This window comes from Rhopilema esculentum, chromosome 11 (genome assembly GCF_057945365.1).
Source record: "Rhopilema esculentum isolate cy_ngs chromosome 11, ASM5794536v1, whole genome shotgun sequence".
NCBI lineage: Eukaryota > Metazoa > Cnidaria > Scyphozoa > Rhizostomeae > Rhizostomatidae > Rhopilema > Rhopilema esculentum.
Window position 1 is genome coordinate 4,927,560 of NC_142825.1, and position 26,641 is coordinate 4,954,200.

General features: G+C 35.0%; 2 protein-coding genes and 1 long non-coding RNA gene across 3 annotated transcripts in view; 1 reads left to right on the plus strand and 2 right to left on the minus strand.

The window, feature by feature from the left end:
- The window catches only part of LOC135693419 (uncharacterized protein C05D11.1), a 38,116-nt gene extending 16,722 nt beyond the window's left edge, over positions 1-21,394 (plus strand). The window contains exons 18-26 of the mRNA XM_089111524.1: positions 127-188; positions 12,641-12,726; positions 14,010-14,167; positions 14,662-14,839; positions 16,143-16,286; positions 17,296-17,412; positions 18,130-18,173; positions 20,105-20,257; positions 21,188-21,394. Of these exons, the coding sequence (XP_088967650.1) occupies positions 127-188; positions 12,641-12,726; positions 14,010-14,167; positions 14,662-14,839; positions 16,143-16,286; positions 17,296-17,412; positions 18,130-18,173; positions 20,105-20,257; positions 21,188-21,242 (997 nt within the window). The 3' untranslated portion in view covers positions 21,243-21,394. The remainder of the gene's footprint in view (positions 1-126; positions 189-12,640; positions 12,727-14,009; positions 14,168-14,661; positions 14,840-16,142; positions 16,287-17,295; positions 17,413-18,129; positions 18,174-20,104; positions 20,258-21,187) is intronic.
- LOC148958946 (uncharacterized) lies at positions 1,259-5,357 on the minus strand. The gene is made up of 2 exons (XR_016144304.1): positions 4,522-5,357; positions 1,259-1,668 (listed from the first exon to the last, which is right to left on the minus strand). It is a non-coding gene; the product is annotated as an uncharacterized LOC148958946 (long non-coding RNA).
- Positions 21,395-21,491: 97 nt separating the features above from the next.
- On the minus strand, positions 21,492-25,798 carry LOC135693420 (uncharacterized). Its single transcript, XM_065211900.2, has one exon. The coding sequence runs from the start codon at positions 24,107-24,109 to the stop codon at positions 23,033-23,035; it is 1,077 nt and encodes a 358-aa protein (XP_065067972.2). The 5' UTR covers positions 24,110-25,798; the 3' UTR covers positions 21,492-23,032.
- Between the last annotated feature and the right edge of the window lie 843 nt (positions 25,799-26,641).

Sequence of the window (26,641 nt, forward strand, 5' to 3'; positions counted from 1 at the left end):
TAAATTTATTAAGATCTGTATCCTTTTATAGATTTGATATCATTTTGTGGGAACTGACGCTTTATCTGTATTTGTGTTAGAAAATGACGATTAATTTATCTATTAATGTTCCTTTGTTCACTACAGCGAAAAACGTTCTGGAAAGAAAGTTGCCCAAGCTTTGATAAGAGACATCTACTATGTGAAAGGTTTGTCAACAGTGTTTTTGATCGATTTATCGATAGCAAACATTGAGTGTTGTTCGTGTTTGTTTTGAAGCATTCTTTCCAACCTAGCTGAAATTTAGACCTTTTAAGTGCTTAGACCCTTTGAGCATGGCTCCGGATTCCTTAATAAAACAAGCCTTTGTTTGGGTGTTTTTTTATTGCTTTCATTTTCTCTGAAAGCTAGGATCTTGATTCATTGCTACAAATCAAGGAAATGCTAATCCTAGGAATTTTCTTTAAAAGCAGAGTTTTCAAGTGGATGTCGTAATCACATAGCTGCTAAGATTTCAGTATTTTATCATGTCAACCGTTTGAACTTCTAAGTCTATTAGTCTCGTCTTGGATTCTTGTCACGATAAAAAAGCATGGCAATATATAAACAAAGTCTTTGAATGTCATGGGCATCAGTTTGTTGTATCTCTGCGAATATTATTCAAATGAATTTCAGATTGAAATGAAAACTGCAAGATTCATAGAGAGTATTCATCTTCCACAATGCATTTTCAGTTAAAAGTTATTTTTCGGGCCATATGTTATTTATTGTGATAATAACATGACAGGAAGAATTTCTTTTGACTTTGTTTAATTATAACACGAGCTCAATGAATGGAGTTATGGTGTCACAAAATCTACGTTTTTGCAAAATCGTTTTCTGTATTTCTATAGCAAACGATTCAAAATCAAATGATTTGTATGGTGCTGTATTTCAGTAGAAAAAATTCAATCTATATCTAGCTACCACGAATGATAGCTTTTATCAAATCTCTTCAATGCCAGCTGAAATAAATTGGATTTGAAAAGAAAGCGTTGCTGAATCCGACAGTATGTCACTACCATAATTCGATATTTTCCTTCAATTTAATCTTAACAATGTGAATTTTCAATTGATGTTATGGTGTTTGAGCTAGGTACATGCTACTATCAATCTCTTTGAATGCGAACACGATTCATCAAATGTTGAGATCCGTTCGAAAATCAGTGATCGTAAGTAAGAAAATCGTGTATTTTATATCAATGGTCTTTTCTACCAACACAAACGAACAGACGTCGAGTTCATTTTTTATCTATACACTACAATCAAGTATTACAGGTCTTTTCTAATTTTGTTTACAGTGTCTGGCTATTTGTCTCTTGCACTTGATAGAGTATCCTCTTGTCTCATTTTTTGGAGTTCCTTTTTCCTTTGGCGGCTCTTGGCCACGAACAGGTATAAATCGGCATCACCGTTGTCATCAGCATCAATCATAGCCTTCACCCAGGCCAGCTGCTTTAGAACCCGTGCTTTCAATAGCGCCTTACTAAACTCTCTGGGCCCTCGTGTTGTCTCTTTTCGCATCAGCCAATCATTGTCGTTTTTCTTTCGACTTTCTGATCTTCCTACTCGCACAAAGGCATCGACGTCGTGTAGTAAGCTGCATGCTATTATCGTAATAAAGACAAAGTTCTTTAGAGATTCCATTTCCTGCAAGAAATTACAAGCAAAACCTCAATCATAATTCTGCTTATTCGCACTTTTTAACAAACTCAAAAAACATAAATGTATAAAAACTTCAACTAAAATAATTTATGTTTAATTATCTTAAACCAATTCGCTTCTGTTAGTCGCTTTCTGCCGATCTTCAGTGCTCCAAATTTCTTGATATATCTGTATTCAAAATCTGTGCCATTAAAGACTTATTATGTTATTAAATCTGCTTTTTCTATCTTAAGCTGTCTGTCTTATATTACATCTCTCTATGCCAAATGATGCTGATGTATTTTCTTACAAATAGTGAAAAGAAATAATTCAATTGATTTCAGTATTTGACGCCCATGTTAAAGTATCGTTTTACGACTCCTATTTTCTCAACTCATTTATTCTATCTTCTCACTTCCAACAGCCAAATCATTCTTCGAAATCTTTTTGCTACTGCCTTTTTGTGATACTGCTCGGAGTCTGTGGTATGAGAAACTTGCTTTCCGTGATTTCACTAGATCATGTAGCAGCTGCTACATCTGATCTGCAGCCTCATTTCTCAATCAATATATCATGCTTGATTTCTACACCTCGACCCGGCTGTCGGTTTGTTTAATTCAAACTATAGATGTGGTATAGTTATTACTCGTGTGAGAGTACTTCTGAAACTATTAAGGGTTGACACAAACTATTAAATATAACAGAAAAATATGTTTTATTTGTCGCTCTTTGGAAATTATTTAGTTGCCTGAAAATTTGATTAGGTTTGCGTTCCTACCAACCAAAAGGCTTCCGTTGTTTTAGAATTTTCATGCCATTGTGATTCTGGCTACGTAAGACGCACAACCCAAGGATTGCGGGATAGGATAAAACAACATATTCCTTTCAACAGAAGAGAACAGCCTCCTCGATCGTGTAGGTCTAGAAAACCGTTAAAGCAAATGATTCTGCCACCAGTCAATATCTTTTAGATAACCCAGTATATATTGACGAAATGTTTCAGATATTTGACAGAACCAGGTCGTCTTTTTATCTAGCAGTTTTGGAATCGATCTACATACATAGGAAAAAACCGCTATTGGGTAGACAGAAGGAGTTCGTTTTCTCTCATGGACTCCAGTGGTGGTTTTCCTACAGGCACGTGGTAGTGATTGGAAAACTAAACCGGTGATGTGCTCGCGTTTTTCTGATTGGCCTTTTTCAAGCCACAACTGGGGATATATTTTGCATCGTGTTCTTTCGGAACCTTTTTCTGACGTTTTTTACTCTGAGAAGTTTCAGACAAAAAGCTGTTAGTATGTTTGTGAAATGTTTTCTTTTTTCAAGGCCATTTTCAAATATCACTCTTTGGTATTAGTGTGATTGTTAAAATAAAACGTTTCCATGAAAAGAAAAGTTCTGAATTTTTTATAAGAGGTTCTGCTGTATAAACTGTGAAATATACTCCCCCGCTACAGCTTTGGTCTTTGCAGAAAAATATGTTTTTAAAAAAGGTTATATAAACTACGATTTTTAGAGACTACCATTTCTTTAAACCTGAGTGAAAAGTACAAGATTTGAAGAATTTAGACAAATTGTCTAATTGTTATGTGTTGCAAAATTATAAACTGTCTAAAGCTTCAACCCTGAGTTTCACGCTTAATGCCATCAACAGGCAACAGTCGGCAGCTTTGTATTCACAGCATTTGGTTGATTAAATAAATTGAATTTCCTTCCTGTCTTTTTTCTGATTTATTTGTTTTTTCAGCTCTATATATTTGGCCCCTTCGTATGTTTTTATACGCTATACACGCTTTCAAAAATAAGAGGTGTTTAAGATCAACTTTGGCCATGTTTATTTGAAAATATTTAAAAGCAGAAATACTTCTCTGTAAATAAATATTTCTAAACGATTTCATGCGTACTGTCTAAAGAACCTGTCAATTCATCCGTTTTCTTGATCGTTGAGTTTGATGGTCTTTTTCAACAAGAGAATAATTTTACGTCCCATCTGAAAATAGTACGTTTAGAAATTGTTAAAGGTTTTTTAAGGATAAATAGCAAATTTCGGCCACCAACTCGTACGTATTTTTGAATTAGGTTCTTGCTGAAAACATCAATTTTTCGTAAGCAAAATAGAATGATATGAATTTCGCCCAAAAAAGAAAAACATCGCTTGAATCTAATCCAAATGGCATTCATCAAATAACATAGAAATAAAGTAGATGAATACTTGAAGTGATGAATTTTCACGCAGAGCATTGTATCCCAAGCTGGTGATCTTAAGCTTTCGCGGCTTTGACTTTTTTTCTCTCATAAAATGCCTTCTTTAAGCGCTTATTTTTTAGTGTTTATCTCTATTTAGTATTTCAGTTTTTTTCTTCAACTTCCCGACTGCCATCCTTAGCTTCACATTTTCTCCAAAATTACACGATAAATTTAACTGGCAAACAATCTAGATGCAACATCAACTCCTATTTTCCGCCCATATTAGCAAAACTGTACTACTACGGAACCCTGATTGTGGTTACAATGCTTTTTTCTACTGCTCAGTTTTTGAAGTTATATTACATCGAACTGTGATTGGCAAACTGGGAAAGATATTGGACGCCCATTCATCTGTATCTTATGTGTATTAAAGCTCGCGCAAATAAGAAATTCACGGATACCCATACATGATTTTATTTCTTTTTTAGCCTTGTAATTTGGAATAGCATTATGGTATTCTATGTTCTTATGACGATTCTTTTTAACTCCGAATTTTCTTTAGAGCACTGCCAATACAAATTTTTGAATGAAAATGACAACGTTCTATCTCCAACCGTATTGTGTTTACAGCTGCATGCATTCTTTACGTATGGAGTTTAAAAAGATACCAACCTTCCTTTTGTGGTAGAGTCGACTTGTCCTTAAAACCTAGCTGTGTTTCCTACAACTGCGCACCTAGATATGACAGGCAGCGTGTAAATCCTTCTCGAACTCCGCTATCATTATTAATGAGATGAGGAGCACAGCGATGGGCTTTTTAAGGAAAATTGTACATGACGTATAATGCGTGATATCGGGGTCAGACTGGCAGATGTATGATTTTTGCTCTGCTTGTTAATATTTAAAGCAAGCCCTTCGGTTGAGATCTTTGAAAGAATTTTTCTTCCGCTAACCTTATTGAAAGTTGAACTACACTCTAAAGGGATGTACATGTACTTACAATCTTTTATTCAAGAGAAGTTTTGGGCTCAGCCGTGTTATGTTATTAGTAACTCTATACAAGCTTGAATATAATTGAAATTGGCTATTTAGCGTAAGATGCCGTTCGATGTTTAAGAACCACATGCGCAGCGATTTGTTAAAGTAGATTGATCGTTTGGTTGTTTTCTGCAATAGTCGTTTCTTGAGCACATCAAATTACATTATGATTAGGTTACACCATCACTTTAAACATATGTTAGTATTAATTTTGTTAATTTAAGCTTTTTTTATCTCTCGCTGCACTTGAAAAGCAAAAGGAGTAATAAGATGGCGAGAACAACATGCAGGTCATCTAAAATCCAATGCCTGACCTCATGCGCATCACTGTGCCATCTTTGCGAGAAACATACAACTGTTTTTATTGATGTGTACGCATCTTGGCTTGAGAACCTGCCCATAAGGCTGACCTTCATTTATCATATTTCTTCGCAACTAATCACATTTTATCGCACCTAATCGCATTTCATCCCAACTATTCCACAACTTCTTTACTATATGAAACGGGTGAAGCGTCTTTGCAAGCAACTTTTATTTCCAAGAATGAAATCAGACTAAAATCGGAGAACTATGATTGCCAAAAAATGTGAGAGAATAGGATAAGTTGTGATATTTGAAAGTAAACCTTTAGGAGAAGGACTAGAAGGGGTCTGAGGTCACTTCATAGTTTAAAGAATCTCTATCGTCTTTTGAGTAGCGCTTCAGTTTTTGTTGTCGTTTTAGGATAATCTTACAAAGGTGGCCATTTTGCAAACCCTTTAGCAAAGCTACACACAACAGCGTTTAGAATACATTCATACTTGGTTCCTTTTGTCTACTAGCCAACTTTAAACGCTTATTAAAAGCGGTGGTGATATTTTTCATAACATTAAACAAAGAGAAATTTCTCACAAGTGTTATCATGCCTAGCAGTAGCGTTATCTCTTCGGTACAATGTGTTTTAAAAGATAAAAACTGTTTGATTGGGTAGAATGTAAATTTTATGTTTGGGTTGGTTTGCAGCCGCGTTTTTTCTCGTGTTGTGTGCAGTCTGGTGGTCAATGTGCAGTCTCGTAAGGAATCAGTTGTGTAATTGAGGCGAAACAAATAATTACCTCGATCAAAAAATTATTGTATCAAATATGATTAACTGAATAAACATTATAAACTTGATGGTTTTGTATGCCAGATACCTGAAAACATTACCGTTCCACGGCTGTGAGTCAGAGAAAAGTTAACCAAAAATGCAGTAGTTTTGAGAAAGGACAGGAATCTACCGTATTACGACCAGACTAAGGATGATTTTACTTAAATTCCTTTCTAAAAAGCTATTATTTAAAAAATTTAAGGAAAATTTTTAGGTAATCAAGTTTGAAAAACTTTCATCCAGAGAAAGGTTGAGGCTTTTCTGAACTCCTTGTTGTATTCACTTCCTTTATTATGTTTGCACATTTTTGCTGATTCATTGATTGTGTTAACCAAGCATACCCTTGACTAGGCCATCATTTCTTTTGAATTTTAAAACTGGATACAAATGGCCAGAAATATATTCTTGAATTATTATCTTCAAGAGAAAGGAATCTCTGAAATACTTAAAACATGTGTAATGAAAAAAATGAAAAATTTTGTCGAAAGATAAATAAGTAGTGCTAAAATGAAAATAAAACGAAAGGTGGGTCTTGGTCACAGGAGCACTAACCGCAAAGAAAAAATTCAAACGATATCACGAAGAGTCTTTTAAAGCAGTTTTCCTTTCTGAATGAAAAAAGTTTCATTCGAAACACTTTGATTTAAAAACTTTCACTATTTTACGAGCTATGTGTATAATTTTGATGGTTATTGAATTATAAATTTATTTAGATTGCATTTTTTGACCCGCAACTTTGCAATATAATTGATTGAAGGACATCTCAAATGTGTGAAATTCCTCAGAATAAGGTCAATCTGTCACTCTGCTTGCCGTGTTTATTTTGTATTTTTGAAGACAGGATTGAAACTCGGAACATTAGCATTCTATCGTCCGATACTCTTCAGAGTAAAAGGGTCGAATAATGGCTTAAGGAAAGCAAAAATTGTGGATCGAAATAATGCTGCAGGCGTGAAGGGAAGAATTTCGCGTTAGATATGTGGTTTTTTGTTCATGTACCTTAAATCCTCGAGTTGGTCCCCCCTCGAAAAGCCCCCCTCCCCTCGAATAAGCCCCCACCCTAGAACTACAAATTTTCAATAAGCCACCCCCTTGAATAAGCCCCCACTGCTACCGTAAATTTTCAAATTGGACCCCTCAATTTGATGATTTTTGCCATCTGAGGTTGCCTCTGGCGTTTTATTAAATTACCACAACAAATTCATACTTTTGGTAGTAATTAATTGAATGCTCATAAAGAAATTTATACTAAAATAAACGAGGTCTTTTAATAATGTTTTCTAAATGTCTACAATAATTAGCCCCCCCTCATATAAGCCCCCCCCCTCGAATAAGCCCCCATTCAAAAATATCGAAAATAAATTAGCCCCCAGGGGGCTAATTGGAGGATTTACGGTATGGATGTTTTAGCATACTTTCAAAAGAATTAGTATATGAATTTCAATTTGCACATCAGGAAACGTTTTTAAGGTATATTATTATATTTTTTGAAATTTGATGATTATTTTCATGCTAGTCGCTTGAATGAAATCGTCAAATAACATACGTGTCGTATTTTTGCCCGACCATTGATGTAAACATAGCCCCTATTGCAAAATCCTTTTGTAAGATTTATCACTGTTAACTACAGCTGGGACACCGTATCTAACATGACCATCTCAAAGAAATGCATTGCCCGAAGAAGGCAATGTTCAAAATTGTTTGTGATGTATAAGTGACAACCAGTCATCTTTTCCTACTAACATCATTTTGCTGTCATACCTTTGTCTGTTATCGTTTGAATCAGTCATTAGTTGATTAGCTATAGTCTATACGAGTCAGAATGTTATTATTTTGCCTTTGGTGATTCAAAATATTATCTCAGAGTCAAAATTTTCCGATGCCATCAGTTTACAAACCGGTATGCAGTTGAATAATTAAATTTTATATACCATTTTATAATTTCTAAGAGTTTAAAAATCCATCACAAGTGCTAAGAGGCCTTTGAGCATTAATCATGATGCCTCTTTTTGACTAAACATCTGAGCAATGTACAGAATAATTTTTATCATCGATTTCAGCTTTGGTTTGAAATAAGAATCTAAAATATTTTGCAAATGGTACTTTATAATCCACAAAGTTACTAGCATGATAATTTCCTAAAATTCATTTTATCGCTTCTGGGCACCCTGGTTTAGACTTGAAGGCTTGCAATGATGGAGCTATGCCAGCCAACTCATTCCTGTCTCCTCTCCTTCCAATTGACTTTTGACCAGTTGCAAGTTTCCTAACAATAATCATTTAATCCGTTTCAAGAGTTTGTTCATTCTTTGGAAGGCACTTTGGGAACCCGCGCAAAAAAGATTCTCTTTGTTTTGGAGACGAAATGGGACTTATAGCTTTCTAAGCCGTTGTTTGATCCATTTCGTAATCAATTATTCTTTCTATTGATGGCTAAAGTTTCTCAAACATTGCTGCGAGTCATGCTTTAGTGTAATAATTACAGCATTTCAAAAGATGATAAAAATTTATATATTCGCTTGCTACCTTCTCAAGTTTCTGCCAGTCGCAATGACTACTGCATTCTTTAAAGACTACTGTTGCCTGGCGAATAGTTCCAATGCATTTCAGCTCGTGTTTAATGAGGACTTGAGTGTGAGAAGTCATAAGTAGTATTTTCGTCATCAGCATACTCATTTCCTTTGGATTTCTTCAGAGCATTCTTTCAGATGCTATGCTGTTGCTATTGTATGATACGCTATGCTATTGTTTTGCTACCTAGCATTCTAGGGCAGTTTTCGACTTTGAGAAGCTCTGCTTATCGAGCAGTGTCCTGGTCCTTCCTCTCGATGTGACAACACCTCGTGATTCCCACACCTGGAAATTAGAGAGCTGGCGACTTTCCTAACTCCGAATAAAATTTTTGTCATGTCCAGACCCCGGGATTTGTAGTCATCGACCCTAACCAATGAGCCATCCTTTCATAGCCGTTGGCATACAATATCAATAGAAAGGGACCTAGCCAGCATCTATGTGGTACCCTACTCCCTCGATAGTACCCACCGAACCACTGAATGAAATTTCCCTGTTTAGTTCTCAAGTTAAGAACAAAACCATGTAGGCAGAAGATCGGTAGTGCGTTCGAACTTCACATTTTTATAGCGAGAAATTAAATTGCTTAGAAAATGTTCCATGTTATCATGATTGTCGTTTATTCATAATCTACGAAGCTAAATATAGTTTTTTTCCAATTATAGGGCCGTATTTTATTCAAAGGTTTTGAATGAGAGCATATATAGCAACAGGCTTGAGATAATTAAAATTTTCAATTATAGTTGCCAGTAAAAAAGGAAAGATAACTTATGTTGTAGATAAATCGAACGAACTCCAAGAAGCTTATTGTTTAGTTTATCTTCATTTCTTGGTCTGCAGCGACAGATGTCACTGTTAAACTTCCAATTTGCTTATTTGCTTAATGGAGACCTTGAGTTATTCTTTTAAGTATATTGTCTTGAGTTACTGTGTCACCAATCATAAACTATATTTGTGAGGACGTGAAGTAATTTCGGAGATAAAAGCGCTAACAATCTGCGTGTACTGCCTACCTTATAGTTGATTAGCATGAAAGACTGCCCAATTCAATGATTAGTTTTTAAAATCGAGTAAAACAGTCAGCTCAGCTTGCTGTTTTCTTGGCAATTCACCCATTTTCAGAAAACGTTCTTTCATCAATAAAAAATGGTAAGGTTATTAATTCTACAATTTAGAGATTACTCACATTAACGTTTTCAAATGCCACTTCGCGCTTCAAATTTCTGCTGGTACTACAAGTAAGTCTTGAAGATTAATGGTGACACCTTGTAGAGACCGACCCATTCCCCAAGCCATCTGCCTTGAATAGTTTTAATCACGCATATTTAGTAATCTGCTAATCCCTGATACTAACGAAGGATGCAATAACAAGTGTTCCTTTGATTTTGGTGGACTGCACAATTTTTATTATTGTTTGGTGAAAATTTTTTTCCACCATATTTTCATATTTTTCGCTAATTTAGATTCATCCATTCTTTGTACCTCAGTAAAAGGACGCGGTTAATTGCGCGGATTTTTTGAGTGGTCTTTCTCTTAATATGCAAAAATATCCATTTGAATTAAACCTTATAGAAATTGGCAAGGAGATTGTCTATGCCTCTTGTCGATGTAAAGTAGTTTAGATTTAGACCGGCAGCTTTTAAACTTCGTGATCTTGAAAATTTTATATCCGCCAATTTATGACGTCATGAATACAATAGTTTTTGCTGGTTATTTTGAAGTCTTATAGGGTACGTAATTTGAAACTTTTGTTTCACTATGACGCTCTGTTTATGAATATAAATAAAGTTTCTATTTTCAACTTCCAAATCAGGTTGGATTAATTTTAAGTTGAAACTGTGAGAACACCAACCATAATTAGAAACTTGATCAATTGTTTCATTTTGGCTCATTACTGTGTGGCAACCATTCAACCCCTTCCCCTCCCCTCCCACTTTCCATCTTAGATGTTTACTCTCCTACTATCGTTGTTCGCTCTACAACATTCAGTTGGTTTCTTCTAAATGTTTCTTCGAAACATTAGTTATTCACGATATCGTGAACCTTATTATCATTACCTTGCTTTGGCATTCAGAGGTTGAGAAAGTCCAAGTTGCACAACTAGGCGCCGAAGAAACTAGAATTTTGGCTGAACTGTTTTGTAAACAGGGTATTGGGTCAGCTTATCGAGTTTCCTCGAAATTCAAAAAGGCGTTACTTATTAATTACCCGCTTCTAGCCGACTGAACGATAAGTTCATTTTGGTTATCTTCCTAAAGACAGCGCTTACACTACCTACCATTTTGCTTACACGACGTTTATTGAAAATTATAATACCATTAAACTTCGATTAAACGCCCCCTTCTTTTAAACAACCCCCCGAATAAAAGCCCCCTAAATTTTTTTCAATAAGCGCCTCCTCGAACAGACGCCTCCTCGAACAGACGCCCCCTCGAATAAATGCCCCCTTAAAATTTCAAAAAATTTATTCGAACGAAAAAATTTATTGAGAAAATATCAAACGTATTCGAAACACATAGAACAGTAATTAACAATATACTACCATGCTTCTTTAGCTTTATTTCGTGAAACAATAGCGAAATTTACTTCTCTATAACTTCCGAGTAGCGTTTATTACCTTTGGAACCAGACGTATTTAGTTGTTACTCAGAGTTTCACGCCAAATACGATCATCATTAGATGTTTTTTTAAACATATTGCCTAGGAAGAGTGAAAAAATTCAATAAGCGCCACCCTCTTTTAATATATGTCCCCTTAAAATATAAAAAAATTTGATGTTAAAAATTATGGTGTTAAAAATGATGAAAGTTTTAAAGGCACGTCGGATGTGTTTGTTTTCAGTGATCTAGAAAAACGAGAGATGAAAGCACTGTTGAAACACAATGCTAGTTCTCCGGGATCCGTTTGGAGGTGTCCTTATGGAGGGTTTACAGCTGTCTGCATACGAATTTGATATCTCTATTTATTTTTCGAGGCTTTACAATTAAACATTAAAAACTGATGAACTGATGTGGGTCTAAGGATGCTGTCTTTTTTTCATTATGATATTCAAGAATCTATAATGTATTATTTGCACAAAGCTGGAGCAAATATTTTAAATGTGGCAATTCAGCATATGCTTGTTGCGTGAGACTTTTTCCTCCCTTTTCATTGTACAAAGCAATGCAAGAGATGTTTGGGAATTTTCACTAATAGTGAATATCATAACGCTTTGTGTAAAAATCACAGAAGGTTTGTTGGCAGAAGGACCATATCGTTGATTAGAATATGTCTTGCCTGGAGAATGTCTCATTCATTTCAAATACACCTTTATGAATTTTATCTGGTATTGTGACCCAAAGCACATCATAAAATATTCGTATTCAAATACTTCATTCACAGATTTTAGGTAAAATTTGATCAGTGCAAGCAAGCTAATCCGCCATTTTGAATTAGTGCCACCATTATGAAAGATAATGGTTAATAGACCCATTTTTATAGTTTATTTACAAAAAGTAAATAGGTATCTACTTGAAAACATCTAAAAATTGCATTTGATACGAGCTCAAGCCTAATTTAATGCCTACGTTTTTGTTAAAAATCCGCCATTTTACAACTGTTCCGCCATTTTGGAAATAAGGAAGAAATTCAAAAGTCCCCAAGAAAAAAATTGATTCTACAATTTCTAGCGACCCTAGACCGTTTTCAGAACTTTGACTGGAAAATGTTTCCAATTTTTCTGGTATTTGTCTATTAAATTTGTTGCTTGGTTTTTCCTTAATTAAAATTGAATTACCAGCTGCGTGATATAGTGAAAACAGAGAAAACATTTGGTATTTGTTATCTGAAGGCCGGGGAAAACTTTTCCGCAGTTTGCTTCTATGCTGTGCATTAGTAAAATTCAACAACTTTGATTGGAAAAAATTTTGTTTGCTGGCGACTTTTAATAACTATGACGTTTTTAATTGACGTTGTTAATAGCTATGGTTTGTGGTCAAAAATTGTTTATAATCAAGCTATTTGTTCTAATTGGTAATTACAATTTTGACCCAATTTTTGAATGTTTTCTTTTTTCAGAAAGCAACTATTTTATCAGTAATATGGTAAGGCAACAGAAGTTTCTTTCTCAAATGACGGAGAAGCTCACAACTAACCCGCAACAGGTACGAGTTTTTTAAATGGGAATTTCATTCTTCAAGGAGTATCTTGTTATTTTCTCAATGACATGCCAGTGCTACTTTGTGAGGTGCTGTTTATTTTTGAGTTATTAACATTAGGACAGAGCGAATTTCATCTAAACCCTACTTCGTTACTGGGTATGGCTGAGTTGTAAGTAAACTCAGAGATCGATGATTTTTGTGGCTATGAGTTCTTCAAGTACTGTAAACCCTCGAATTGGCCCCCTCGAAAAAGCCCCCCCCCATCTAATAAGCCCCCACCCTAGAACTACAAATTGTCAATAAGCCCCCTCCCTCGAATAAGCCCCCACTGCTACTGTAAATTCTCGAATTGACCTCTCCATTTGATGATTTTTGCCATCTGAGGTTGCCTATGACGTTCTATTGAATTACAACAATTTCATACTTTTGGTAAGAATTAATTAAATGCTCATAAAGAAATTCCTAGTAAAATAAACGAGATCTTTTAATAATGTCTTCCTAATGTCTACAATAATTTTATATATTTTATTTATAATATTTATAAGCCCCCCCTTGCATAAGCCCCCCTCGAATATGCCCCCATCCAAAAATGTTAAAAATAAATAAGCCCCCAGGGGGCTAATTCGAGGATTGACGGTACATGAGTTGTGGTTACGCTCTTTTTCTCGGACACGAAATCCTTGGTAATGCGTCAATCTTGTTTCCTTAAGTCAATTTTGTAAGTAATCCTCTCTTGCCTTATTTTGACTAGCTCGAACGAAAATACAGACAAATGTGCAGTTCTTTGGAATTATCCTGTTTACTTACGGAGCCACCTAACTTAGAGTAGTTGGAATTAGTGTAAATTTTAGTGAAAACTACACAAATAGGTAGGGCCAGCCAGTTTTCAATATGTTGATCTTTCTCTAGCCTACACACCCATATTATCAACTACTTTCTGTCCAGTTTGGCAAATATCAAGCACTAATTTTGTCTGTTTGAACAGAGACTGGCTTTTTCAAGCACAATAATCACCTTGTTTTTGCCTCGGTTAAAACGCACACGATTTCTTTTAATATTGGATAGAGAAACCATTTTTCTTTTTGATGTTGTAGAATTTACGAGTAAAGATGCTACACTTAAACCTGATAAAACGAACTTTTCTGTTCGATGTACCCACTTTTCAGGGGGCTCTGCCTGGTGTCTTTTCTAGTTCCATTTATTGAACTACTAATACTTCTTTCTGAATTTTATGAATACCAAAAGTATATTAGTGTTATTCTGTCAGCTTTTCTATTGAATCGAAGGTGATCAATGATCTAGAAAAACTGCGCGAGTTAATCACCAATCCGGGATCAATTCAGTTTTTCATGGCTGTAGATGGTCAGAAATTGCAAACAGATGCTCATGCAGTGATTAGCGAAAAGTTTTTGCCCGAGGAAATCAGAGCGCAAACATCAAAGGGGTAATCAAATTTTACGAGAAAATTTTAACAGCTATAATTGAATGATAGATCATTCTAAAACAAGCTGTACTAATGCCCAACCTTTTGCTGTATTTAGATTAATTGGAAGTGACGTATGTAGGGGTGCAAGGGAAACTCTTGCTTTTAGTGTTGTTGGTGTTTAGAAGTCATTATAAATTTAATCAATGGAATTTCCACTGTTGTAAAGGCAATTGAAAAACAGATCAATATGGAGGGGCAATCTTGAATCGTGTGCTCTCATCAAATTTTCATAGAGCTAAGGTTGCTGTGTGTTTTGTGGTATAAAAACATACATATTAGCATGTTTTGTATATTACTATAAAGCAAGATATATTTTCGAGCGGAATATATTTGAAACTTTTTTGGCATTGAGCGGCTGATGTTGATAGTTCAAGGGGGCTGAGCATTATTGCATTTGGCCTCCTTAATCTGTAGTCTTATAAACACTTGAAGTATCGTTGTGTTTTTTACAGGAATTCTCCGGTCACGCCAGATAACAAACTGGTCTCTAATAAATTTGTTTCAAAGATAATTGGCATTGGGGCAGTTGAGTCCTCCTTTTTTTACCAAACTACACCATGCATTTCAAATTTCGCTGATGACGATTATGCACCATTGCTTGTGCTGGTGGAGTACCTTTGTGCTTTAGAGGTAAATAGTCTTCATTTCCAATGTCTTAATTTTTTTGGGACGTATTTTGTTGCAAAAATACAAAACCACTGCTCTCTTGAACTTCTTACCTTAACTTTATTTCTACCAATATTATAAATGATATTCAAAGAATAAATTGTATTTACTGAAATGAATGATTTAAAACGAATAACTGCAGACACCTAAAACACATTTTATAAAGCGCTGATATGAACTTTTTGTGTTAACTTTTCTCAAACGGCTTTGGCTATTACGTTTTTAATAACTCTCAACTCTGTGAAATATCCTTTCGATACGTTCGATCCAATCTCCTCTATTAATTCATGATTTATAAAACCTTTTTAATCATTCAATGATAAGCAGACATGCTACAACAACAAAACATTTCTCCTATTCAAGCCGATACACAAATTGGAATCTGAGTTGGCTAGCAGGTTTTTTAATGGACAACATAATGTGCGCTTATATTGTCTTTTTTGAATTAGGGAATTCACGTTGGTGATGGTGCTTGATATGACGTATTTAAAGTATCTTTTTAATTTAAAATACGTCTTCTGTTCAAAAACCACAATTTTAGAGAAATTCTACCATATTGATGTCATTAAATTTAATTTCTGCGATTCCTGCTTGATAATGATATATTCTTCTACCAATTTTTCTCTAAAGGTTTACTCAATTGACGAGGCTTTAATCCATTACGTGTGTTTCTTTTAATCAGGCATTTCCATGGATTAAATTCTTAATTTTTCCAAAACAGTGGCTAGCTTTCCAAGCCATTTCACAGCCAAGCGATCATCATTACTCTCAAACATACTTGATAGTTTCAATCGGCTTTTTCTGCAATACAAATATTTGATATAATTTTATTATTTTTGATCCATACTCAAAGATGTAGCTCACATCTCGTTTTATGGCATAAGGAATTTTGTGTGAATTTAAGGCTCTTGTGTTTGTGCTTCCTGCTAGACAAAAGCTTCGCGCCTTTCATTAACTTATCAATTTTATGGTCTCATTTAACATTTGAAATTTCGGTTTGCAAAAATTTGATTCATTGAAATTTAATTTTCCACTGTTATTGATCTTGTTTGTCTTTATAGAACTACGTATTTGAAGTTTTGTAACAAATTTTAGCTGTAAGAATGTGAATTTTTTCTTTTCAATGTTGTGCCTCCTGAAAGAGCTTCCACCATTTCTCACTTTATATTTATTTACTGCACACCATGGTGAGGTCATGGTTTCCAACGATATGAAAACATATAAATAGTCTCTTGTACGTCTGAATTTGTTATTTTTCATCTCGTAGGGCCCGCTGTGGAGACAGATTAGAGGCCTGGGTCTAGCTTACCATTACAGTATATCTGTGGACCCACTCTCTGGCAAGCTGACTTTTGTCCTCATGAAATCTACTCACATATTCTCAGCATTTCAAAAGGGGAAACAGATAATTGTGAGTTTGATCGACGGTTGAAGAGTTTCTAAATTTCATGAAAGAAAATTAGAATAGTTGATAGCATGGGCGGAATTTCGATACCAACAAAAAAGCTGAAGATTTCTGATGATTATCTTCTATAAGAGACCTGGGTTTGGCTATAAGGATATTTAAAGATTCAATCGAAATTCATTCTTGATTGTGTAAGCATTGGAAATGAACTGGCTTTTCTCATTTTTGACTCTGTCGTGGTCATTGCCAGTACTCCTCTCTATATGGCTATTCATCTTCATATACCCTGGTATTTTATAGTCATATTCATTTTGTAGTTTGTAGTCGTACAACATTAAGTTTTCAGATAGTCTTAATACAAGCGATAGCACTTATGAAGTAAGTACTGTCATAGACAGGTTACAGAAGTTGTACAGGTTTCAGAATGTCAAAAGGAAACTCTTATATTTTACGTCCGTTTTTTGTCGAACCAAGCTTCCTTTTTGTAAAGAAAGATCTTGCGTGTGTTACTATGACTGATGAATTTGCATGTACAGTTTCCAGGACAACTAAAAGACACTATATACTTATCTGAGAGCTAATACCGAAACAAATACCCACAAGCATGTTTTTTAGAAAAAATCATAGCAACATACCATTTAAACTATTTTCAAATGAAATATGCTCGCAGTTTACTTCATTTATAAACAAGAACACGCGCCCCCGTGATATATTGAGTTGAAGAAATTTCTTCGAATTATTTCGCTTCTAGGAGAATGTCAAAATTGTGTTTATTCATTAAGTAAAATCAACTTTAAACTGTTGTAAATGGATTCTGCTGAACGTCTGGCTGTTGATAGTCATATTAGTATCGTTTAGTGACAGATCAGTGTTTGTGACCATAAGAATTGAAGAACATTTTTTCTTGGCTCGACCCTTCTGCATAGCCTATTTGACAGATCAAACAGGAAAAGGTTCTGGCTAGCTTTGAAAAGAAATACCTCTTCATAATTGTACTTTTTATTTCGTATTACAGAACGACTTTATTTCTGGGGAGACGCCCTTTGAGGAAGATCATTTAGAAGCCGCCGTCAGTGGTATAATATTCCAAACTATTGAAAAGGAACAGACCGTTGGGGATGCAGCGTTTGAGGTGTTTATGGTTGCCTTTTATGGTCTTATTTCGCAGATTGATTTGTTTCTGTGATACGCTCGACAGACAGTGAGCTGTCATTTTTAATGACAGGGCTGTGGTTGCAGCATTTAAAGCTTCGGTCCTTCCACTTTAGCCAAATTTTAAGACCCCTACTCATTTGCTTTCGTCCCTAACAAAGCGTTGTTAAAAAGTCCCGGTTCAATTTTCCTTTGCCAATACCCAGTCTGCCTCGAATCAGTGCGTTTAAATTTTTTGTTCGTTTTATTCTGGTTTTTCCAGAAACAAAACTTTCGCTTGGCTGTTTTTGCTCTTATGTCCAGATCTGCCTGGCCGTAGTTCAGTTAAATTCCATCACTTTGGTGGCCGTTTTGTAAAAACTTTATACTTCCAGTAGCTAAAATATAGATAGATAATGAATTTCATACAAAAGCCGTTTTGTTGAGATTGAAGTTTAGATACGAAACTTAATTTGATTGAGTGTTTCCCGGCCATGCTCATTATAGTGGTGTAGACTTTAAAGGTTTTGAAAGTCAAAGAGAACAGATAAACTCGCCCTTCCTATGTAGATGGGGTGTGTTATGTAACCAATGACCTAAACCCAGCTCTTTTTGGATTCTTCTCTTGTGTTTGATGATAAGCTGTCCTTAAACTGCCTTGCCAGCTAAGAGCTATTATATTGTGAAGTGTAAACTTTAAACTGTGTCTCGTTAACAGAGCATGATGTCAACTTTCAAAGGAGTTGGACAGCAGTTTAGCAAGTAAGTTTGCTTTCAATACGCTAATGATTCCATTATAGAATTAACTTTCTTAGCAATGTTACCTTTTTGTTAATGCAATTAATCATCTGATCACCTAATTTTTTTTATTTTGGACATTCGTACATTAAAATAAAGTGAGATTTATAGAGTATTAGGTATGTTTCGTCAAAGGCAAGCTGATTCTCGTCTGTGTACAATGCATGTGCATCTGAATTCATTAATGAAACGGCTGCTAGAAGGATTACGTATTAATTTCATAATGATTATACATTTAACGTGAGTATGAATCTTCATGGCTTAGAAGAATAAGCTTTTTTCGTTGTACTAAGCTTGAAATGTACTCAAAAATTCTGTAATTGACACAGAACAGAGGTTGCAAAAAAAAGCGGCGACAAAATCCTTGTTAATAGCTTGGTTAATACTGGGAGAGCAATGCTGATTTGGTTGATTTTGAAAAAGAGAATTAATTTCAATTGACCAGAACAAGAACATTATCGATTGGGGTCATATCAATCCCCTTCATTGTCCGCAATATTGCCAGCAGGTTACCTGGTTGCTTATCACAGCAGCAGACATTGATGAACCTATAAAATCGATGAAAATTTGATTTGTAACTCAAAGGATTCATGTGCCATGAAAACAGAGTGTCTCATGAATATGCTAAGGCTCATTGTTCCAAGATGTAAACTCTCCTGGCCCCCTTGTACCGAGGGTTTCTTCAAAGAAAAAACTCCTTAATCAAAGACGTTTTCCAAACAGCTATCTCACTTTTTCCATGACAATTTTTATTATTTCGGAGTAATTTCCTAAATTTTAGTATTTTAATACGTGTTAAATATTTGAACCCAAAATGAGTCAGTTCAGTTTCTTTAAAATCCCTACCTCATCTCCAACATATTTCCCCCTGTAGGGCTTTTAGGCGCATAGGGATTAAATGAACTCTCCTTTACCAAAAAACAAACCAAAATCAGATATCATCTGGATGTGGTTTGATAATTTTTGGAGAAGTAGAAAACCTTTGGCTTATATATAGCTGGATAAGCCGAATCTTTCTCATTTAATTGTCGCTGTAATTCACAGTGATTGTGAACGTGAGCACGTGTCGTTCTCCTGCAAAATGTTTCATGCCGAATACAGATTGCGAGAATAGCTGGGTGGGTTCGTTGATTCTAGATGATCGAGATAGATATAATGATCCTTTTGACCCAGTATGCAGTCAATGTTGTTTGATTCTCTATCGTTGGTAGGCGGTAATGTAGCTGTTTTAGCCAGTGGAATAATTTCAAGTCGCGTGTGTAAAATCTCTGTTAATCCGTTTATTTTGAAATCTTTGTTAAAAGAAATGATAAATTTTAATGATATCATGAGGTTTAATGAATGCGGGAACTTTGTTTTAAATGCATTGAATTTAGGAATTCGATGGGAAAGCGCCATTTGGCGTATAAAAGTCTATGAAATCCTTAAATCAAGTAAACTGTAATCAAAACATCGAAGAATGAATTTCTACCCCTCTTAAATTTATGAACTGTGGTTTTAAGTGATTTCATGCTGTGTGTTATAGGCGCTTTTTCGACAGGAGTTTCAACGGTTTATGTAAAGCTGCTCTTTCGCTGTTATTTTTCGGTAGTGACGGTAACATGGCGTCTCCAAATCAAATATTGATTTTGATTTCTTGATGGCGATGGAAAGGGATCTGAACAAAGAGCATGCGAAAACGAAATTTACTACTTTTAGAATAATAAAGATGAATATTGAAACGCGTTTTCGTCCAGTTAATTCTATATGAATAAAGTGTCTCGACTTTAAAGTATCGCATCTTTGTCTTTGGTTTTAGCTTTGAGATCATATAGAGAGGTTTTCTTATTACTAAATGTTTTTATATCTACTATTTCAAATAGCTGCATGTATTTTTATATATTTGTTTTTTAAAGAGACCTTCTTCAGAAAGTGTCCAAAGTAACAATTGATGACGTAACTAGATGTGGGAAGAAGTATTTCACAAAACTATTTGATCCTGAGTTCTCTTGCTCTGCTCTCTGCTGTCATCCCTCGAAGGTTGATGAAATCACAAAGGATTTCCAAGGGTAGCTATGCATTTTTTTTCTCTAGATTTTTTTTTATTTTTATTAATTCATCTACCACCTGAGAAAAACAAAAACTTTCGGATGATATTTCACCTTTTGATTAAACTTTTATTGTCCAAAGTCTGGTTGATTGTTCGAAAGTTTTAAATCTTAGGAAATGGGACAATATAAAGAAACGTGCAAGCTTCCTGAAAAATTAAGATTAGAACCGATGCAGTTTTCTTGAAATCTCTCAAATCCCTTAAAGCACTTAAAGCATTATTGGTGTTTCTTAACAGTTGCCTTAAAATATCGTTTTCTTTTTCCCCATGCGGGCAAATTGATGCAGTTCCTACGTCACGTATAAATGCTGAACTTTCTACATGTTTCACTTTTTACCGAACTGTTGAAATCTGCTTTAAACTTATTTATGCTCTGAATCCGCAGTTTTTCTCACTTCGCCTTGTTTTCTCCTTTTTTCAATTTTCCTTTATTTCTTTTTAGTTGGTTTCATTGCCAACGATTAAATAATGTAAGCTCACAAATAGGTGTGACATATATTTTGGAATCTTGCAGAGACGGTTTGTCGAAATCTTTTGTTCAAAAATCCTCGAAAATAAGTCCGAAAATTTGTTATTTTTCGAAGCTTCTAGTAACAAAAAACTATTCTTAAACAAGGTTCAGGCATATTTTTATCCAAGAATTTTTTACAAAAATAAAGGCACCAAAAACATGATGGCTTACACATAGGAAGGAGGAAAGGGGTTTTTTTAAAAGCATCACAGTCTACAGCAGCCAAATTTCCTGCAACCCTAGTATGAAACCTTCGTGTTCTTGTTTGCAGCTTAGACAATTTTGTGCGGGCTCATAAATACCTCGAGAAATTAGCTAAAAAGCTACAATGTTCAAATACTATATATATACGGCTTAAAAACACTTTTTATTTTCAAGGATTGGTGTCAATCTTCAGATTGTAAACAACCTGGATGATGAATTCACATTTTAACCAAGGTAGACTGGTAGATGCACATGTAGATGTCACGTTATTGTGTTTTTAATTGTCATAGACGTGTCCTTAGCCAGTAAAAGTCACACACCGAATTTTAAATTTTGTACTTAAGCATATTTTCTATTCGAGAAATTGAAGATCTAAGAGCACCTATTTGAGAGTTTGTGTTTATATACCTTGTTGTTCGGAATCTCTTTCGGTGTTTTGAAAGGATTTTAGCAAGAAAACTGTCTTTATAATTGCACGTTAGCCTTTGATTTGATCGCTTTTTTAATTAGTCTATCTTTCACAATAATCAACCAATCGCAGAATCATTTTAGAAGGATGATTTCAATGCTTTTCATCAATGACACATCATTATTGGTGACTAGCTTAATATGAAAATGGGGGCATTGCAGAAGGATTTTCAGTGGTTTTGTTGGCTGTATGACAGCAAAAATAAAATGTGTCATGACAGCAATAATAAAAATGCTGGTTTCTAAGAGTCCTACGAGAATAATCTTCTTTTTGTGTCATTTTAATAATTGGGTTAAGCATATGTTGTGTTATTGAAACATTGATTGGAAACCACAGCTTTAATGGAAACTTTGATATGGGGACCTTAACATCAGGATTTTAATTTGAAGGGACATATCCAGCGTGATAAAAATCTTTACGCTGTTATACATCGCCCTACGATTAATGTCTGAACTGTTTTAGCCAACAGTATAATTTTGCTAATACAGTTAGCAAATAAATTTAGTATCAGAATGAAAATATGATAGTTTGATTATTAAACTATTATATTTTGATTTTAACAATCAAACTATTATATTTTCATTCTGGTACTGAATTTATTTGCTAACTGTATTATCCTTATTCTGGATGAAGTACAATTCGCACGTTCGCAACGTACATAGTATAATCTTGCCTAGATAAAGATGCGTGTTGCTCGTCTCCAAACGTTCTTTAACTAGAATAGCATGGCCTAGTCACAATCATAATTTGTTCTGATTAAACACTGCTTAGTCTTCGAATTAATTTGTCTTGTTAGTTTCTTTTCATCATCGTCCACATATTGCAGTATTATAGTTGATAAAAGGCAGAATAAGAAATTCCTATCATCAGATATTTTATTTAGACTTTTACTAAACAAGCAATAGGGGTGTTCCTCTATGCAAGTATGAACAAGGTTGATCTTTGCTAATCAAAGTCATTATTTTTCTTGTGAATTGGATACCATCGAGTAACACGTTAAAAAAGCACTTCTTTATATTTCATAAATTCTTATATGTACATCAACAATTTCTCACAATTATAGCAGCAACTTTTACTTGGTCTTAATTTTCATTGAAGATAATAATCATTTTTCTTGTTTTTATTTTTTAATTTATTTTATCACATCTTTCACTAGTTTTTATTTGTCATTTTTATTTTATCACCTTTATTTTCATCATTTATCGCAATTACACGAATAATCATGTTAGAAATTCTTCAAAATCTTTTCACGATATGTCGTCTTTAATTCTTGTGCCTGCTTGTGCAGAGCTTAATTAAGAAAAAAGGAAGTGGACAGAGGTCAATAATGGAAGTAGAAGGAACCTCCCTTTAGTAAACAATACTAACTTTGCTCTGCTTATCGTGCTATGCAAGCTTTGGTTAAGCTTTCTGGTGTCCCTTTGCAGTGTCTTTGGAAAGGCTATTTCAAGATTCGTAGCAACTGCGGTTGCCATGGCTTCTGGAAATGAACGCTGTACATTTTTTGTTGGTTGATTTTCTGCTAAGTCTTTGTACGTGGGGTATTCTGGCTATGTTTGGTGCGGGTTGTGGCATGGCAATATGTTACGTTTTGATCGGACGACAAAAGACACACAGATGCTCATAGTTACCTCGAGAAGACGTGCAGTTGTCTGGTATGCAATCCAATGCCATGGATTTATTGGTTTGCTCGGGTTGTTGAAATCGTAAATTGCTATGAAGGAATATATCTGGATGAGGCTGTACAAGATAGCTGCTACTGAAATGATTATGCTTATCATTGTAAATCTTTTCGTTGAGCGTCTAAATTTCTTTGATTTCCAAGATGTCTCATTTGAAGATTTCTGTTTTGGCATTGGCTCCGCACTGATTTTTGTTAAGGCATGTCTCCCTGGAACATCAATCTTTGCATCTTTGTCCTGTCTTATGTTACCAGAAGTGCTCGGGCTTTGCAAGTTGATATCATGGCCCAATTCAGCTGTCTTGTTCACAATCACATTATTGTTAAATGAGCGAAGTTGCCTTTCGCTTTCTCTAACCTTGTTCAATACACTGTACCCCGTAAAGATCATTGTCCCCGCCACTGCTACCCCAAACAGCATGAAGAACACCTGACAAACGTACAGTATGAAATAAAGACTTGGTCTTAGTATTGATGTGACGTCAACACTTATTACCAAAACAAAATTAAATGAAACAATGCAAAGGATTAGTTTCATGTTTTGTAGCTTTTTTGAGTAGAGTTGCATCTTCGTTGCATCAAGTAGAGCCATGTTCATAAGCATGAAAGAAGCAGTAAAACATGGCACTGTCATACCCCAAAAAAGAAACGAAATTCCTTGTGATAGCTTTAAATGGTGTACATTTGAGTTGTATGGATTTACCAGTAAGCTCAAGCCTCTGATGAAATTAAAGAACAACAGCAGAAAGTTGATAGTTGAGTAGCATTTAAAGATTCGTCTAGATGTTGTCTTCCTCTCCAAAACATGCAAAAGTAAAGAGATGGCATTCCAGAAGGCGATCGCAATGAATAAAGCTCCAATTACGTTTATATGTATGTCCCATAACGCACCCCATCGTCTCACTGAATCGCCCCAATGTGGAGTTGGCTCTGGAGAATTTTCCATCCTTCTTTTGGGCTTTATCCAATCAATCCAGCGTATTTTAAAAATTTTGTTCGATTTTTTTCGCAATTCCTTCTTTTCTTTAAAGAGATCCTTTGTGATTAACAGCAACCTGTGGTTGAAGCCACCTGTATTTCTGTTTTATGTTTTTACGTTGCAAAAATCAATTGAATCAAAAACTCCGCTGTTTCCTTTATTTTGACAAAAATCTGCACGCATTCACAAAAACCTACACCACATTAAAAGCGTTCATCTCATTTGTTTGGATGTTTATGTGTCTTCACTCAATTTGTCGATAATACAAAGATTTACTAGATACCAGTCAGATTGTTGAATTAATTACAAGAATGACTTGTGGTAAATGGTCTGGGTAGCGTATTGGACACCGAACATTAGCAGCCAAAAACGAACTGATCTCGTGAAGGTGTTCCGACTTCATAAATTGGGTACAAGTGATGGAAACATGCATTTGAAGAAGTCATAGACCAGAAAATTTAAATTTTCTTTCGTTTTTCATCTGTATTGTATATTTTTGTTAAACAAACCTGTATCCCATCCGCTGTACAGATACCAAATTTCAGCTATCGAATCAAACATCAAACGTCTCTTCGCTAGTAATCGCGACTGCCCTCGACTCAGCTAACAACTAATTACATTTAGAATGAATACACCCATAAGTTACAATGAATCGTTTGTTGCTATGGTAATCAAAATAACCCAAAAACCGTAGTTAGCATTGGGAATGCAATTAAAAAGAGTAGTGTCAGTAAACATAATACAAGGTTAATTTCTCATGCATAACACAAAAACAGCTGTCGTTTCTATGTATTATCTTTCGTGTAATCAACATAAGATATGGCCTTTTAATATCTTTCATTAGCTAAATCCATGCTTGAAAAGCTATGATCTTTTTGATTAACCAAATGATGCACTGATATACACAAGCACACTTACTAAATTGCAAATTACAGTTTTTCTATATAAAATCACTTGATGATATTTCGTGGCAATTGACATTAGGGCTTGTTTGATTTTTTTTAATTTCTTTGCTTTTTCACTTTTGTCGCACAACGACAATAAAAGAATTCTCGTTAGCCGTTAGCCAGTCATATCTCTTATCGCGGTCCGAGGAAGCTAGGAAGGAGAAAGATATCCCAGCATGCTTTGTGAAAAATCAAATCAAAATGGCTGCATCCACATGCTCAAAAGATTAGGCCTGTTTGTGGTGATATGCCTGTTGACAAACTCTGGTCATTCTGATTGCAAATCTGATATTGTAAGTATGACATTATTCCGTTGGCTTTTGTTTTGATATTGAGATATGAAATTCGCAACACCAGTTAGTTTCTTATTTTCGCATTTAGTTTCTTATTTTCATAGTGTGCCAACTAACGGTTGGCTGTTACAATGCTTTATTCAATAGTAAAATCGTCCTATTGAGTTCTACACGTACAAACAGAGATCCTCGCTTGCTTAAATTTCCAGACTTACCCTTGAAAATTCCGGACACAAAAACCCTTTTTTTAATGAATCGCCGATGATTAAAAGTTTATGCATTTAAACCTTGTCAGAGATTAATGTAACTGTTATTAATTCATTTTTGTAATACTTAATCGTTTCAGAAAGCTATTGCATTTTTGGTAACTTACGAATCCTTACTGCAAAATACTTACGACCAGGGACACCGAGAGGGGGGGGGCAGGGCTTCACTCTTGTCTGCCACATGGCCGCTGAAACCTCTTGGTGGCCCTGTATGCGACAACACTAGTGGTCAAAATAATAAAGCATCAGACTGCATTAATAGAATGAAAATATGTATATTACAAAATCAACGCTGTCTGTATGCATGTTAACTTTCATGAAGATCATTTGTTCGACAGCGACCAAAAGCCAGGTCTCTATTTTCGATAGGTGGATGACATATTTACTATTTTCTAGACAGAGGCTGAGTGTGATATCTTTCTAAAGTGCCTAAATAGCCTGCACCTAGCCCTTCATTTTACTTTTGAAAAGGAAGAAAAAAATCTTTGCCTTTTTTAGATGTTATTGTTGAAAAGCTTGGCACTGTATTTCTGACCAGTGTGTATCACAAAGGGTTATCCCCTCGATGGATTTCCTTTTGCTCAAAGCAAAGGAAAGTCAATCACAGCAAAGTATTATAACAAGGGGCACTAATGATTTATCCCAAGTCAAAGCTTGCTGGGAACTCGATCAACTAAAATAGGTCTTTTTGAATTGCCACTATCCAGAAGATGTTATTTCAATTTACATTAAGGAAGAGATTGCAAGCGTTTGGGCTGAGAGCGCAACATTTCTAAAACTTCAATTGAAAGTTGTGAGGATAATATTTTATACACAACCAGGATTGTACCAAAAACTTTAACAGCGACATGTTTCGGATTATTGATAGAGCCCGATCGTCGTTCCGCCTAGCAGTTTTAAAAATCATAAAAATCAAATGGCTAATGTGTGAATAGAAGAAGTTCATTTTGACCCTTGGACTCCATTGCCCATTGGTGATATTTTCAAATAGCA

Excerpts from the sequence above, each read along its gene's own strand:
- LOC135693420 (XM_065211900.2), bottom strand. The coding sequence starts at position 24,109 with ATGGAAAATTCTCCAGAGCCAACTCCACATTGGGGCGATTCAGTGAGA.